Below are 15,274 nucleotides of genomic sequence, written 5' to 3'. Positions count from 1 at the left end.
TTGTTTTTAGTTACCTCGCATTGCATCGTGAGTACCTTGTATTATTTCATGCACCGTTTTAACTTTTGCATGGCATCTTTTTCATACGTTTAGACGCCACGAACGAAGCCGTCTACGAGTTGGTCACTGAGCCGATCCAGGAGCCGCAAGCCGGGGAACCGCAGACCGCCGAAGCAGCTGAGCAGGCTACGGAGGAAGTCGCTAACCCTGTTGACCTGCAAGGCAAGCCCCGGAGCATAACCCATAAATTCAGTATATTAATGTTTATTTAAGTATTTGTGCATTTACGTTCTATGAGTTGTATGGAACCCTAGTATGCACGTTCTCCCTAGGTACCCGTGAGTCTATACTAGTATGCAGATGTCGATAGAAATGCTCTGCTAAGTAGGATCTCGGTAGAAGTCGAGTGATTCCTGTCGCTCGCGAGATTTAAGATCTTGTTACTTGCGGCAATGTGGTTTGAGAATGAATCAATGAAGAACGAGAAATGGAGACCGGGCGAAGATGAGTTGGTTCTGGATATGAAATGGATGGAAAGAAAATCTCCGCCTGTGTCGATTGAGGACCGTACCATTGCTGGCCTTGTTGATCGAGGATTGAACAATACTAACCACATGCCGGAAGTAGGAGGTAGTCGAAACCGGTAAGCTGTGTACCGCTTTACAACGATAGTTTGAATTCCGACCTGGTACGTTAGGCGTGGGAGTTGGCGGGTGTTGGATAGGATGCCGCCTTCGGGTTCTCGGGGAGTTCACCGTGAGGTGCCCATCACCTGGGTTTTAGCAGGTGTGGTTCAGATGTCGTGGTAATGATGGAAATAGTTGATGTGCGTGGCCCGACGGGGCTTACATGTGTCGTGTTGGTTAGGTCCACCTTGCAAGGTTAAATCGAATCGATTCGCCGTGTCTCACAGATATGAGAGCCTTGATCACTGCGTCACATCGTAGTAAAGAAGTGGAATGAGAATGGAATGGAAATGCTTGGTTCGTATGTTTGATCACTGCGTCACATCGTAGTAAAGAAGTGGAATGAGAACGGAATGGAAATGCTTGGTTCGTATGTTACTGAAAGATAAATTGATCTATCATGTGTGCTCTAGATGCTATAGCATACCTAGTTGGTACTAGAATACTAAACTTGAGCTAAAATATTGAAAGTAAGGATTTACTACTAGTAGCTTTTCAGCAAAACCAACTCCAGAGCCAAAAAGTTTTACATGTCTAGGTATTGGGCTAAGTATACCCATAGTCAGGTAAGCCTTGCTGAGTATTAGTATACTCAGGGTTATTGTTGTAAGCCTTCTGAGCAGGTTGTGTCCCCGCTGACTTCGAGGAGGTCTGTGCGTCCTGGATTGGACAACCGCTTCCTCCTGGGTGGACTGTCGAGTGGGCCCCGTCTTCCCCGTGAAGCTCGGGCAGATTGGCATCACATCGGTGAGCAGGATGTGGAGCTCACCTTGTATCGTCGTTCATAGTAACCGTATTGTATTTTGAACGATGTTTTAAACTTCCGCTGTGTGTTTGAACTCTGTGGTTTGTATTCAAAACCTTTATGTAAAACCCGTGTTGTAAATTAATTTGAGAATCTCTGTATGCTTGTATCACCAGTACAGTAGTTTAATCAGGATTTATCCGACAGCCTGTCAGATTACACCGTTTTAAGTGCACAGTAACTTGATTAAGTATTAAGATGATGGTTAGTGTACTTAAGCCGGTTTAATTTAGACGGTACTGCTACAAAGACTGCTTATCTATTATCTTATTATTTGGCCAACAAACGGAGCCTACACGTTCACTCTCAAGGTCTAGAAATTCCCACGTTCATCGGAGAAAAATAAAATAAAAATAAAAATTACCCTTGTGCCTAATTAAAAATCACCCAGTGATGCCATTATGATAAAAATTAGCCTAAAATACCGTTGTGACTAATTAAAAATCACCCACTAATGCCATTATGAAAAATTAAATATAAAATACCAATTAACTATGTATCCATTACAAATATATACTTTTAATAAAAACTAAAGCTAACAATAATTAATCAAAATAAAGCGAAAATAAGAATAATTATATGTATGATATTATTAAAGCTCAACAAATCAAATTGTTACAGGTAAGTCATATTTGAATTGTTTTAACCAATAATAAGACATAATTTACGCTAATGAACAGAGTGATGTATGATACAAAAATTGTATAATCTTTAAGTAAGGATACAATGATATGTGATTTTTTTTGAATTTTTCATACTAGCCACGCAAATTCGCCTGTGTGCATTTAAGATACAAATTCGCAAGATCTTTTGTTAAGTTGCTTTAAGATTACGTGTCAATGCATAAAACTGTCTGGTAACCAGTATCAATATACTTTCCTGATTCACTACCGAAAACGCTTATTCGCCATGTGCCAGAATCTTTGTCGTGTGCATTTTATCGGGCACACGGCAAAGAGAGGATTTGCCATGTGTCTGCAAAAAAACATACGGCAAACAACAAACACACGGCAATCACGTTCTTCGCCGTGTGCCAAGCCCTAGCACACGGCGAACGTTGTTGTTTGCCGTGTGCCTGATCCTGGCACACGGCGAACATTATTCTCCTGTCACGCGCCGTCTGGGGCTCTGACGGACGTCATTGTTTGCCATGTGTCCAGAGTGACACACGGCAAACATGGACCTTTGCCGTGTGCCTGGCCCTAGGCACACGGCGAATACAAAAAAAAATTCATGTTTTTGCTTCCAAATTTTTTCTACACTCTCCATATTTCGTTTGGGACTCTATTAGTTGTATTTAACTAATTTATAGACATATTAGTTGTATTTAACTAATTTATTTCTTTTTAATATTTTTTTCGTATAAATCAAATATAATTCCAAAGGGCTTGAAATAATAGGAATTCTTTTTGTAAAAAATGATATTCATAATATTAACTATAGTGTTAGAGCTTAAACAGTAGTTCAAACGAAATTTCAAAGATTGTGGTATTGAAACATTACGATTATCATGGTGGCAAATAGTGCTTAAATTCTATAAAATTAGAATGACGTCAGAAAATTATGAGATTAGCCGCAGCTTCACGCTATCATATGTGGAATGTATGGTAAATATTTGAGCACGATACGAACATTTTGTCACGATGATGCTTACAAATCGAGAGTTTCCTGAAGAAGTTTCAGAGAGAAGAGGGTACGTGCCATGATAGAAAATTTGAGTTTGACTTTGAAATTTTTTCTATAGACAATATGCGATAATGATGGCTTCATGTTGAATTTTCATATTTTTTCGGGTCCATTTCGTATTTTTAATGTATTAATTACAAGTAAACTATTAGAATTGACATAAGTTAAATGTGATTAATAATGACATGAAACAATAGAATGGAATTAGTAAAAAAAACTATCATGTTGTTGAGGCCATATAAAAAAATTTAGTGTTTAGATTTAGTGATTTTTGGAAAGTACATTATTAAACTTGTGCACATGAAATGATAAAAATTTTATTCGCCGTGTGTCTAGACGAAGGCACACGGTTCGTCGTGTGTCATAGATCTGGCACACGGCGAAGTAAGACTTCATCGTGTGTCTTGAATCTTAGCCCACACCGAACTACTGTTCATGACTTAACTCCACCGACTCTCTCCTTCCTTTATCTTCCACTACACACGCTCCCTCTCGTCTCTCTCTCTGATCTTTTTCTCCCCATCTCTTGCTCCCTCCGTGCTGCCCCGACGCAGCGACGGCACCTGGCGACAGAGCGGCGGCCGGCGCGGCGAGGCCCACGGCGAGCGCGGCCCCGACGCGGCGGCCACGAGCGCCGGCGAGCAGGACCACTTCAGCGACTACGGATTCGACCCGCAGCTCGTCGGCTTCTTTGCCCACGTCGATGTATTTTGTATTAGCCGTTAGCTTGCCCATAATTCTGAACAAATCCCATGTCCGATTCTTCCTAAGTTGTTGACGTGCTCCTCCTCTTCAAGCGCCCCTCCTACTACTGCGGCCCCGCGACGGCTCCAGCTCCTCCCCACTACGGACCCTCCGCCCGCCTGCTGTGCCGCTGTACCTCGCCGACGACGGCGACGATGCCGGCGCGGACGACGGCCCGGCCGCGTGCGCGTGCTGGGCGCCGGCCATGCGGTCCGGACGCGTGCAGCGTGCGGGCGCGTGCGCAGCCCGGCCGTAGGCGGCGTGCGGGCTCGTGTGGCGCGCGGCAGCTGTAGAATTTTTTTTATTTTTTTAAATCTTTGCCGTGTGCCAGGATCTCTGGCACACGTCGAAGTTCAAATCTTTGTCGTGTACCAGGATCCATGGCACACGGCGAATTTTGAATTCGATGCCGTCTCCTCGCGCCGTTATCGTCCCCCGTGGCCGTCCCCGTCGTCATGTGCTTTAGTTTACTGTGTGCCGGCCCAAACATATGGCAAAGGTCTTTGTCGTGTATCCGATAAAAAGCACACGGTGAAGCCGACTTTGTCGTCGTGGTTGGTCGCCATCGTGGATTCGCCGCGAACCACGCACGGTGAACATGTATACTGTGTGTTTTGGGGTCTTCGCCGTGTGTCTTGAGCACACCGCGAATCCGGTAGTGATTCTAGCCTCGACCACTGGAAACCGGCCATCGGCGCTGCAGATTTTACCGGTTGACGGTAGCAGCGTGTTTTGCTTGCGCGACACTACTGCAGAGCGCGCGATGTCCGCGCCGAGAGCTGGTGGCTGGTGCTGAGCAGCAGCTGCGCCTGTAGAGGGAGAACGGTGTACCAGCATGTACGAACGGAACAGGTACGCCCGGCCCGGGAAACAGGCGATGCCAAAGGAATTTGCTGGTTGGTGAGACAGTAATGAAACCGCCACGGGCTTCGGATCCCGGCGATTAACGCGGGGGGGGGGGGGGGGGGGGGGGGGGGGTGTCGTACGCTATCATTCTTGGCTTGGAAGATTTCGGTAGCATTATGGTGTCCTCCAAAACGTTGGTGTTTGGCCAGGCTACATGAGAGCTAGCTGTTTGGGAAAAGGGGCAGGCAGCGAGTACAACGATTGTCTTTTTTTTCAGCTGAAATCATTCCATTTTCGAACTACCACGTCGTACATGTGGTGCCTTTTCTTTCGACGTCGACGACCGAGACGGCAAGAAGCCGAGAACAACACAACACGGAGCAGCGATGGCGGCCGTTTTTACCCCTGCCTCACCGGTCAAATTGCTACAGTAATGCTATAGTAAACAAATTTTAATGGCAAATTAATTATGCTCATTAGATTCGTCTCGCGATTTACAGACAAATTCTGTAATTTATTTTGTGAATAGTCTATGTTTAGTACTTAAAATATAAAAAAAATGCTCTTTTAAAAATGCCCAGAGTTTCCTCGAGTTGCATCGCTTTTTGGCGCCGGAGCCAGCAGCGGGCCTCGTGGCGGCGAATCGGCGTTGAAGGAGAATGTCAGCCAGACGAAAGAGGAGACATAGTCAGGAGCCAGGAAGCAATGGTGTACGTACGGTAGAAGCCAGCCAGACCGAAACAAACAGAAAGGTGGATACAGTTTGTACTGCCCGGCAGCGTGGACCAATGCTCGAAAATTCTCTCATCAGATCAGAGGGATGACGGACGCCGGCCAGGCAGTCAAAAGTAAAGAGCCAGCAACAGGGACGACCGGTCGCCGTCAGGCTTTCGCTCGGAGCCGGAGCAGCCAAGCCGCACATGCCAAAGGCGATCTCCCGGACGCCGGAGGTCCGCTTTGTTGCAGCAGCCAGCAGGTGCCTGCCGGCCGAAGCAACAGCAGCAAAACCAGCAAAGAGCTTTTGGCAACTCGGCATCGCGCGGGGCCACGGCGCCACGCCATGCTGCCATTGGCATTTTGGCATAGGCAGGCAGGGCACCCATCGTGGGAACGCCCGTCCTTATCCACTTTAACACCCATCGCATGTGGCCCACCCGGCAGCCAGGGGGCGGGCCCAGGATTTAGAATCTGGGTATTCAACATTTTCAAAGGGTAAAAAAAATTGGTCGCTAATGTGTGTTGTGCAGTTTCCAAAGCCGCAGGCCGCTCGCGTCTCATTGCAGGCAGTCGTCGCCTGCCATACCGTTAGAGTTTGCTGCCGCTGATCGGAAGCGGAAAAATGCGGCTACGCGAGAAGAAGAATTAGAATCGGGATGGATAGAGAGCTGGGGGCCTGTAGTCGGTGCCAGTTGGGAGTCGCGGTTGGACTTAGAGGAGGGGAAGTAGGCCATTTGAGCCCAAGAGGCAATATGAGATTGGAAAGTCTATTTTGTGATGTTAGATCATCTCCAAGATACACCCTAAAGACTATTCTAATTAAGAATTTAGTATTTTTAGTGGAAAATCTCTCTCCAAAAGTTCTCTAAAACCAATCCCTCAAGGTAGCGACATCTATCCTAAATCATCTTTCTCCGTTCTTAGATACGAAAATAAAAATCCACACCCTATCCCAAATACTTGCCATTTTAAAACCGGATATCTTAGATCGACCTTCATCCTTCAAACTCGTGAGTCACGTTTCCTAATATGTCGAAGTTCAAACAATAGTATATCTGGTATATGGAAATTGAGTGGGTACACGATAATATATACATGACGAAGTAATATTTAGAATGACCCTCTACGTAAGGATATATAGAGAGTTAGAGACTAGGATATAAAAATACGTAGAAAAGTTAGAGACTAGGATTTAAAAATTCTTTTAGAGATACTCTTATTTTCTATTTTTTTATACATATACATGTTGTATACTATGTATATATATATTTTTCACAAAATTTTAGGTATTCAACTGAATACCCATGCATCAATAGCAGGCCCGCCCTTGCCGGCAGCGACTGCGTCGACGTCGAGCTGTGATAACCGCCTCTTTTACAGTTTGATGATTACGGGTCGGCGGTAAGACGAGGAGCCAGCCAGACGCGCCTGTCGTACGGGGTACACGGCCGTGTCGCCGGGAGGATTCGTGCAAAGAAGCGAGAGCGAGAGAAGACAAGGAAAGAACGTCGTAAATGCCCATCACGCCCGGCACACCGCTGGGGCAGACTGACCTCAGCAGACGCCCGCGGAGGCGTCGCGAGGGTTATGTGGTGGGCGGGCGGACGGGCCACGTGTGCCGTGGAGTCGACAGGCGTCGTGAAGCGTCGACCACATGGGCGGGCGGGCGGGCGTCTGCTGAGGTCAGTTAAAGCGGCGCACCCAACTGCTGCCACCGCCGCCGCTCGCCTCGCCGCGGACGGCCTGGCCTGGCGCCCTGGCTGTACAATTAAGGTCCTGTTTGCCTCCCAGACTTTTTTCATAAGTCCCTATCACATCAAAAAGAATCTTATTATTTTATAGTATTAAATAAAATCTGTTTATAAATATTTTTTGACAGCTGAGTGCTAATTCGCGAGACGAATCTAATGAGCCTAATTAATTCATAATTTGCCACAGTAATGCTACAGTAACCATTCGCTAAACATAGATTAATATACCTCATTAGATTCGTCTCGCAGTTTAGCCCCAGGATTCTGCAGTTAGTTTTATAATTAATATTTATTTAATACTTCAAAATACTAAAAAGTTCCAGAGACTTAAAAAAAATCCCTAGAAACAAACAGGGTCTAATTTAATTGTACACCAGGGCGCCGTACACGAACACGGCCCTGCCCCGGGGTACAGCCGTACAGTACACGCGGTGGTGTACCACGTATCCAAGTCGGATCGCCAGCCATGTGCCTGTGCGGGAGCAGGAGCAGGAGCAGCGCCGATCCCGCGAGATCGATCGCGTCGAGGCGCGCGCCGTGCGGCCTGCACGTCCGCGGCGCGCGAACCGGCGGGAGGTGCCGGAGGCCGCATTGGCGCTGGCCGGCGTACGGGGCCACCACCTCTCGCCCCGGCCGGTCGGCTCCTCATACGCGTTCCCAAACAGCCAATCAGGCCGGGGGACGTGATGGTACTGTGCGCGATACGGGAACTGTCCGGTGTCCGACCGATGCTTGTAAAAGCCGCAGGGCCAGGCAGGCAGGGGCGTGCTTGTGCTTTGGATCACACTGAATTAGGGTCAGATTTATTAGCCGTGCCGATCGGTACGGTACGGTTCGAGTGGTGTTTAGTGTGTCTTAAGCTAGTATAATAAAGTACTCCTCTACTATGGTTTCAGCTTTCAGGCTAGGGCCCGTCCGATCCTTTGTTCTAACAGAACAGTTAAGTGGCGAGTGGCGACCTCCGGATTGCCGTCACTGGAACGGCGCGAGGGCGATCCTGAGGCAGATGCGTGTCTTCGAGGACAATGGTGGAACTCTGAAGCCGCCAGTAGGGATGAAAGCAGGAACAGAAAATCCCGTACCGACCGACACTATATACCGATCAAATATCGTTTTTACAAGAAAATTCGGAATTCGGGAAAAATATGGGAAATTCTGGTAAATTCGAAAACGAAATCGGGTGAAGCATTTCACCGACCGAATTTTCGGTTCCCATTTTTCACTCAGGAATTCCCGGATTCTTCCTGTTTCTTCCCGTTTGCTCGGAAGCTCAGCCAATTTATTAGCTCACTTGGCGCCTGGCCCTCAGTCTAATTTATTAGCTCACAAGCACACGCTGCATCGCTCCGTAGCCAACCTGGGACTAAGGCCCTGTTTAGTTTTTAACATGTAAACGCAAAAAAGCCGTAAACGCATTAAAGTAAAAAGGAATCTTGCTAATTTGAAGTATTAAATAAAGTCTATTTACAAAAATTTTTACATGGTTGGGCTGTAAATCGCGAGACGAATCTAATGAGCCTAATTAATCCATAATTTGCAACAGTGATGCTACAGTAACCATCCGCTAATTATTGATTAAACATGGATTAATTAGCATCATTAGATTCGTCTCGCGATTTATAACCCATCTATGCAAAAAGTTTTGTAAATAGACTTCATTTAATACTTCAAATGTCATGTTTATATCTTTACACATTTTTGCAAAATGAAAACACACCCTAAATTGTCGTGCTGTGCTACTGCTGCTGCCGCTGCCGCTGCCGCTAGTGCCGTGCGCTGCACTACTGGCTACTGGCGGCCTGCTGCCCGCCCGGATGCCGCTCCTGCATGCACGTGGGCCAGCTGCCATGGCCTGCTAGCCACAGCAGGTAGGGTAGTGCTCGAAAGCTATGGGCCAAATAGCTGGAGCTCAATATTTCAAAAAAAAAATAGCTGGAGCTCGTGGTGGTTCAGGGTCTATGCCTTTGTGATGTGATCTCTACTGTGGTGTTCATTTATTTACTTATCCTTAGACTATAGTATTATTTGACTATATATTATATATGGTTGTAACCATGGTGTGGAGTCGAACATTTGAAGGGGTTACATGATTCGTTATTCCCACTTTTGAGTACCGGTTCCCGACCGTTATCGACATGATTCCGATCGAATTGTACCGTTTCGATATCCCGCATAACCGATTTCGTTTTCCCGACCGAGTTTTTCCGTTCCCGTTCCCGTTTCCGAATAAAAATATAAAAACGAAAATAGTTAGAGTATTTTCCCGACCGTTCCCCATCGCTTTCATCCCTAGCTGCCAGCATCCGAAAGGAGGAAAAGAAGTACGGAGCCCTACACTGACAGAGAATTATAGAGTAACGAGGAACAGAGTCTACTAGGCAAGAGAGAGCAGAGCAACATCATTATAGCTTGGCATTCACTACAACGAAGCCGTTAATCCGCAATCCCTAAATCCCACATGATCTAATAGCCCACACCTGATAGTCCTGCCCCCAATGCAGCGAAGAACACTGGTGGCACCAGCCATCCGATGATTTCAGGGACAAGATCGCATGACGACACCACCACAAAGGCACAAACAGCATCCTTGCAGGAAACGCTAACAAAAGCATGGGTAACGCGGTGCGCGGTGTTCCTGGCGAGGCGAACAAAAACCAAGCACAGTGCATGCTTGTTCCCATTGATTTGTTCAGCGACATGATGAGATAAATAGCGTCACCGGCTCTCAGCACCATCCATCTTCTCGTCTGATCCAGCAGCATCAGGAGCCAGTGTGACAGTAGCTAGCTCACTATACAAGCAGAGGGGGGGGGGGGGGGGACACAATGCACATCGGAGTACACCTAAGCAAAAACTTACTACACCTGTAACACCCGATTATTGAGGCACTTGTCTGTAACTATCCTCCCAAACCAGAAAAAAAAAAGAATCAAGAACACAAGTAACAACTGGACAAATCAATCAAAGAATCAGAGACCACACGGCGCTTTGCAATCTCCACTGTTCAGTCTGTTCTTCATCAGTTCTTCGATTTCCGACCGATGATCCGAGGCGATCCGGCATTGGCATTGGCGTTGCTGAGGCACGATCAGCCTGGAGCTAGCTCGGTGCTCAGCCCCTCCACTCCGGGCACTGGTCTGCCGGCCGCGTGTTCTGCGACCCGGCCTTGATCGGGCACGGCGCGTACACCGGCGGCACCATGCAGTTGTACATGAGGCAGAGCGAGACGGTGGAGGGGAGCGACGACGACGGCGATATCTCGATGCCCGTCAGGAAGTTGTGCTGCAGGTACAGCACCTGCAGCCCGCCGGAGCCCACCAGCTCCTGCACCAGCCGCGACGGGACCTCGCCGGTGAACCGGTTGTTGTTCAGGTACAGCTGCCCGACGCCGGCCAGCAGCGGCGACAGCTGGCCCCAGAACCGGTTGTAGCTCAGGTCCACCACCGGGATCGTCACGTCGCTCGACGGCTGCACGGGCCCCGCGAAGAAGTTGCGCTGCAGCTGCAGCACGGAGAGGGGCAATGCGAACACCGCCGGCGGGATCGGGCCTTCCAGCTGGTTCATGCTGAGGTCGAGGAAGTTGAGCCGGGCCAGCCGGGGCAGCACCTGGTCGACCGTGCCGCTCAGCTTGTTCGCGGACAGCGAGAGGTACTGCAGCCCGGCCGGGAGGGTGGGCACGCCGCCGGTGAGCGCGTTGTGCTTGAGGTCCAGCCGGAGCAGCGGGGACGAGTCCTGGAACGACGGCACGACGCCGGTGAGCTGGTTGTGGCAGAGGATGAGGTTGGTGATCGACGGCAGCGCGGCGATGGACGGCGGGATGGCGCCGGAGATCTGGTTGAAGCTGACGTCGAGCGTCCGGAGGTTGGACAGCGCGCCGAAGCCGTCCGGTATCGGGCCGGACAGGATGTTCTTGCTGACGGCCAGGAAGCGGAGGTTGGAGCAGGACGCAAGCGACGGCGGGAGCTGGCCCTCGACGCGGCCGGGCACGAGCGAGAGCTCGGTGAGCGCGGACAGCCTGCCCAGTGCCGGGTCGAGCCGCCCCGTCAGCCCCGGCGACCCGGCCCGGGGGTCCCCGAGCGCGAGCGACGCCACCCGGTCCCCGTCGCAGAACACGCCGGGGAACCCGCAGGGGTCGGCGGTGAAGTCCCAGCCGTCGAAGAACGCCGACCCCGGCATGTCGTCCAGCGACCGCCGCACCGCCTGCAGCGCCAGGAAGTCGTTCGGGTCGAGGATGCCCGCCGCCGACCGCGGCGCCGCCGCCACCGCCGCCAGGACGACGCACGCCACGACGGCGCGGAGCCGCCGCGCGGTCACCGCCATTGCCGCGCCGCTCCTCCTCTGATTCCGCGCGCGCGCGACGCCGCCGCTGGCCCTCTCTCTCTCTGACCTCTGCAGCGACAAGGAACAGAATCAAAAGCACCGATCAACCTCGTCGTGGCGCAAAGACGAGCGCGCAAGCGGTGCGTGGGAACCTTTAAGATGGCGCGGGCTCACTTTAAAGGCGCACGGCGTGGGGTGGCGGGTGGTGCGGCGAGGGGGCGCTGGGCGTTGGCGAGCGCCCTTTGTACGTGGCTGCCTGCCCCCCGTGAGGGAAGTGAGGAAGAGAGAGAGACAGGGCTTGACGACGAGTCAGCTCAGGTGGCGTACGCCCTCACCCTCACCCTCCCTCGCCTCGCTTTCTCTCTCGTGGAGGCGGAGGCGGCGCGTGAGCGCCTTTAATGGAGGTGGCGATGGGTGGTGCTCGAGCTCCCTCCTCCTCTCTCGCTCCCTCAGCACAGCACACGTACCGCCGCAACCGCAACACTTCGCCGAGAAGCCAAGGGAGGAACAGTTAAGAATGCTCCGCTGGGGCGGCGCGGTGGCGGCAATGATGGTGGCTTGCCGAGGACGGACGGAGGTGGAGAAGACGTGGTGCGGTGGTGGGCGCAATCAATTCGCCTACGCTTTGCTTGCTCTGCCTCGCTCTCCCAGCTCTCTCTGCTCCGCCTCCGCGAGCACTAGCCCACCACTACACTACTACCAGGCCACTCTCCCCCTCCGCCTTCTCTCCCCTCCTCCCATAGGCTTCCTCTGCTTTTCCGCTGGTTCTCCGAATTGTTTAGTGGCTTCGGGGTCGGCGTCCCCCCGCACGGCAGGCTCGGATGCGCAAACGGCTGTCCGAGCCTGAGGCTCGGGTGGGTCCGCGGCACCGTGGGCCGAGGATGACAGGCGGGGCCTCCCGTCTCACGTGGCAGTTGGCCGCCATCAATGCGACCGCCTCGGGGCTCGCGGCCCCGAGCTTCCCTGGCGCAAGAGACCGAGGAACGGGCAGCCTCCCTGGAGCACGTCGGGCCCATTTGTCATTGGCGCGGGGCGATGGGCTCGTGGATCTGATCTACCACCCCCCTGGATGCTGGAGCAGGCTGGAGGTGGTGGAGGTGTGGGGTTTGCGACGGGGCCGCCGGAACACGACGCGGGCGTAACGGGCCGGTCACCCAGCCCGGGCCCAGCCGCCTTTTGCGTTCGCGTCTCTCTCTGGGATCTGTTCGCCACGCTGGCGACGGGGGAAAAAGGCTTCTCCGGGCTTTGTCGCCTGTGATGGGAACGGCTAGAAGCGCCGGAACAGAAGCAGCTTGAAACCAGGAACGATAGGTCGACGCGTACCGGGGGGCGGGGGCTGGCCTGCGAACGCAACGCGCCGGTTTTGTTGTGTACAAATCATGCACGGTTCCAAACGAGCCTTAGTTGTGGAATGGGCAAACTACATGCCTCAGCAACTGTGGTTTCGCCAGCATCATGGCAACTGAATTTACCGGCTTGGTTGGACCGCAGGATGCTGTGACTGGTCCAGGATAGGTGCGTGCGTAGAAGAGTCGTAGCTATCTCTACAACCACAATCCACAAGAAGGTGGTGGCAACATCCTCAAGGGTGCTTAGTTACTTGCTACACTTTGGCCTTGTTCGGCTGGCTGGCTGGATGGCTGGCTGATTTGGCGTGAGAGGAAAACACTGTTGGTTGGCTGGCTGACTGGCTGGCTGGCTGATTTGGCGTGAGAGGAAAATACTGTTGTGGCTGGCTGAATCTCCCAGCCGAACAAGGCGTTTGCCACACTTAAAATTAGGTAAATTTGATTAAGTTGGTTACTAAGCTTTACCAAGATTCTTTTGGGCTTCACATGTCATAGAGTAAAAAAAATGTGCGCGGCTAAATTTTTTGCCACACTTATCTAATCTTAAATGTGCTAAGAGTAGTTAGCAACCAAACATCCCCACTACTGATTCCCGAAATGTTACTACTTTCTAGTACCGTGTGGTCTGGATATGAATGGCACGGGGTTTCAATTCCTTGGATCTCAATTCTCACCCAAAGGTGGAATGAAGGCTAGAGGGAGGGGGACGGGCCACACGACCACAGCGTCTCTTTGGCAAGACCGCCCCGCCCCGGCGTGTACCGACATGCCGGGGGCCCACCAACGGGCCCACTTGCCAGACACGGCAACGGCGGTGGAACAGGGTAGGCGAGGCCACAGAGGAAAGTGGCACGACGCTGGCGCGATAAGGAAGCCGCTGGTTGGTTTTTTGTGGCGGCCTCGTGTCGTGTTGCTCTAGCATTACGTTGGCAGTTTTCTCCTGTGGTGGAGGACTGGAGGCGGCAGCAGCAGGGGGTGTGGGGCGTAGGGTGACTGAGGGCCTGTTTTCCCCAAATTTTTTGGGTTTTGGAACCGTAGCGTTTTCGTTTTTATTTGATAATTAGTGTTCAATCATTGACTAATTAGTCTCAAAAGACTCATCTCATCGTTTACAGTTAAACTGTACAATTAGTTATTTTTTCAACTATATTTAATACTTCATGTATGGGTCCAAAAATTTATTGTGACAGGAAATTTTGAAAATTTTTGGGAACTAAACATGGGCTGACCTCATCTGTGCCCAGCCAAGAGGAGAGAAGGCGTCAGGTCTGTGGGGCCCGGGGAAGCCAACGGTAAGATTCACCGGCAGTGCCGCGGTATGCGGCGAGCGTGCACACGTGCGGGCACGATGACTGTAGCCTCACAGTTAATCATCGATCATCATCTTTCTTCAAAAAAGAAAAAAGAAAAAAATCATCGATCATCAACTCCCAGAGTCAGAGGATCCGAGTATAGGTGACCAACTGGGCGGCTCGGCCCGTGGTCATTCGGGCCCGTGCCGTGTCTGTGCCAGGCGCCGGGTCGTGTCTGGGCCGGCGAAGCGGCCCGCGGCACTAGCACGGGCCCCGCCCAGTTAATGGGCCGGCACGATGCGGTCCAATAATTTGCTACCGTTGGATATCTTTGGATGATTAGCTGTTGGATCAAAACCCTACCAATAAAAACTCAATCTCCCAGCCTCCCTCTCGACTCCTCAGCCTCCCTCTCGACGGCGCCCTCCCAGGCTCATCTCCCAGGCTCCCTCCCGCCGGCGCCGCACCATGCTCGACTCGGCAAATTCGGCGGCGCCCGCGGCGGCCGGCGGCCGCCGGCGCCCGAGCGGCCTGGTCCGCGTCGGCGCTCGCGTGGCCTCGCCCGCGGTGGCCGGCGGCTTGCCGGCTTTCTTGACCTGGAGCTCTCCTCGTTTCTCAATCGCTGCCGGCGTCGAGCTGGCACGTGCACGCACCGCGGCACTGCACGTACGGCGAAGCCCCCCTAGTGCCGTGCCCGGGCTGCGACCTCGGCACGGCGGCACTATGTGGCACGGCACGACATGACAGTGTCGCCGTGTCCCGCCGCGCCGTGCTCCACCGTGCCGTGCCTGTGTCCGTGCCGTGCCGTGCGGGCCGTTTGGCCAGCCGCCGGCGATGTGGGGCAGGCCGTGGACTCGGGTTAAAAAAAAAAGACAAGCAGGAGACGTGGCCGAGCATTGCCGCATCGGGTAAACTAACTGACGTTCATGCCGGGCCGCGAGAGATGGGCTGCTATTCGTTTGACCGGCCTTTTTTACTTTAATCGCCACCACCCACGAGGCCCACTGCTCGCCCTGCGTAGAACAAAGCACGGATCCAGTACGATCTCATCTCTTCAAAGCACTGGTCGCTTGCCTGT

At 51.9% G+C, this 15,274-nt stretch overlaps 1 protein-coding gene across 1 annotated transcript; it reads right to left on the bottom strand.

The window, feature by feature from the left end:
• Nucleotides 1–9,621: 9,621 nt before the first annotated feature.
• Nucleotides 9,622–12,301, bottom strand: LOC120665520 (LRR receptor-like serine/threonine-protein kinase ERECTA). Its single transcript, XM_039945112.1, has 2 exons — nt 11,708–12,301; nt 9,622–11,624 (listed from the first exon to the last, which is right to left on the bottom strand). The coding sequence occupies exon 2, from the start codon at nt 11,553–11,555 to the stop codon at nt 10,347–10,349; it is 1,209 nt and encodes a 402-aa protein (XP_039801046.1). The 5' UTR covers nt 11,556–11,624; nt 11,708–12,301; the 3' UTR covers nt 9,622–10,346.
• Nucleotides 12,302–15,274: the final 2,973 nt, after the last annotated feature.

Source organism: Panicum virgatum, chromosome 3N, assembly GCF_016808335.1.
Source record: "Panicum virgatum strain AP13 chromosome 3N, P.virgatum_v5, whole genome shotgun sequence".
Taxonomy (NCBI): Eukaryota; Viridiplantae; Streptophyta; class Magnoliopsida; order Poales; family Poaceae; genus Panicum; species Panicum virgatum.
This window is presented reverse-complemented; position numbering and strand designations above follow the sequence as displayed.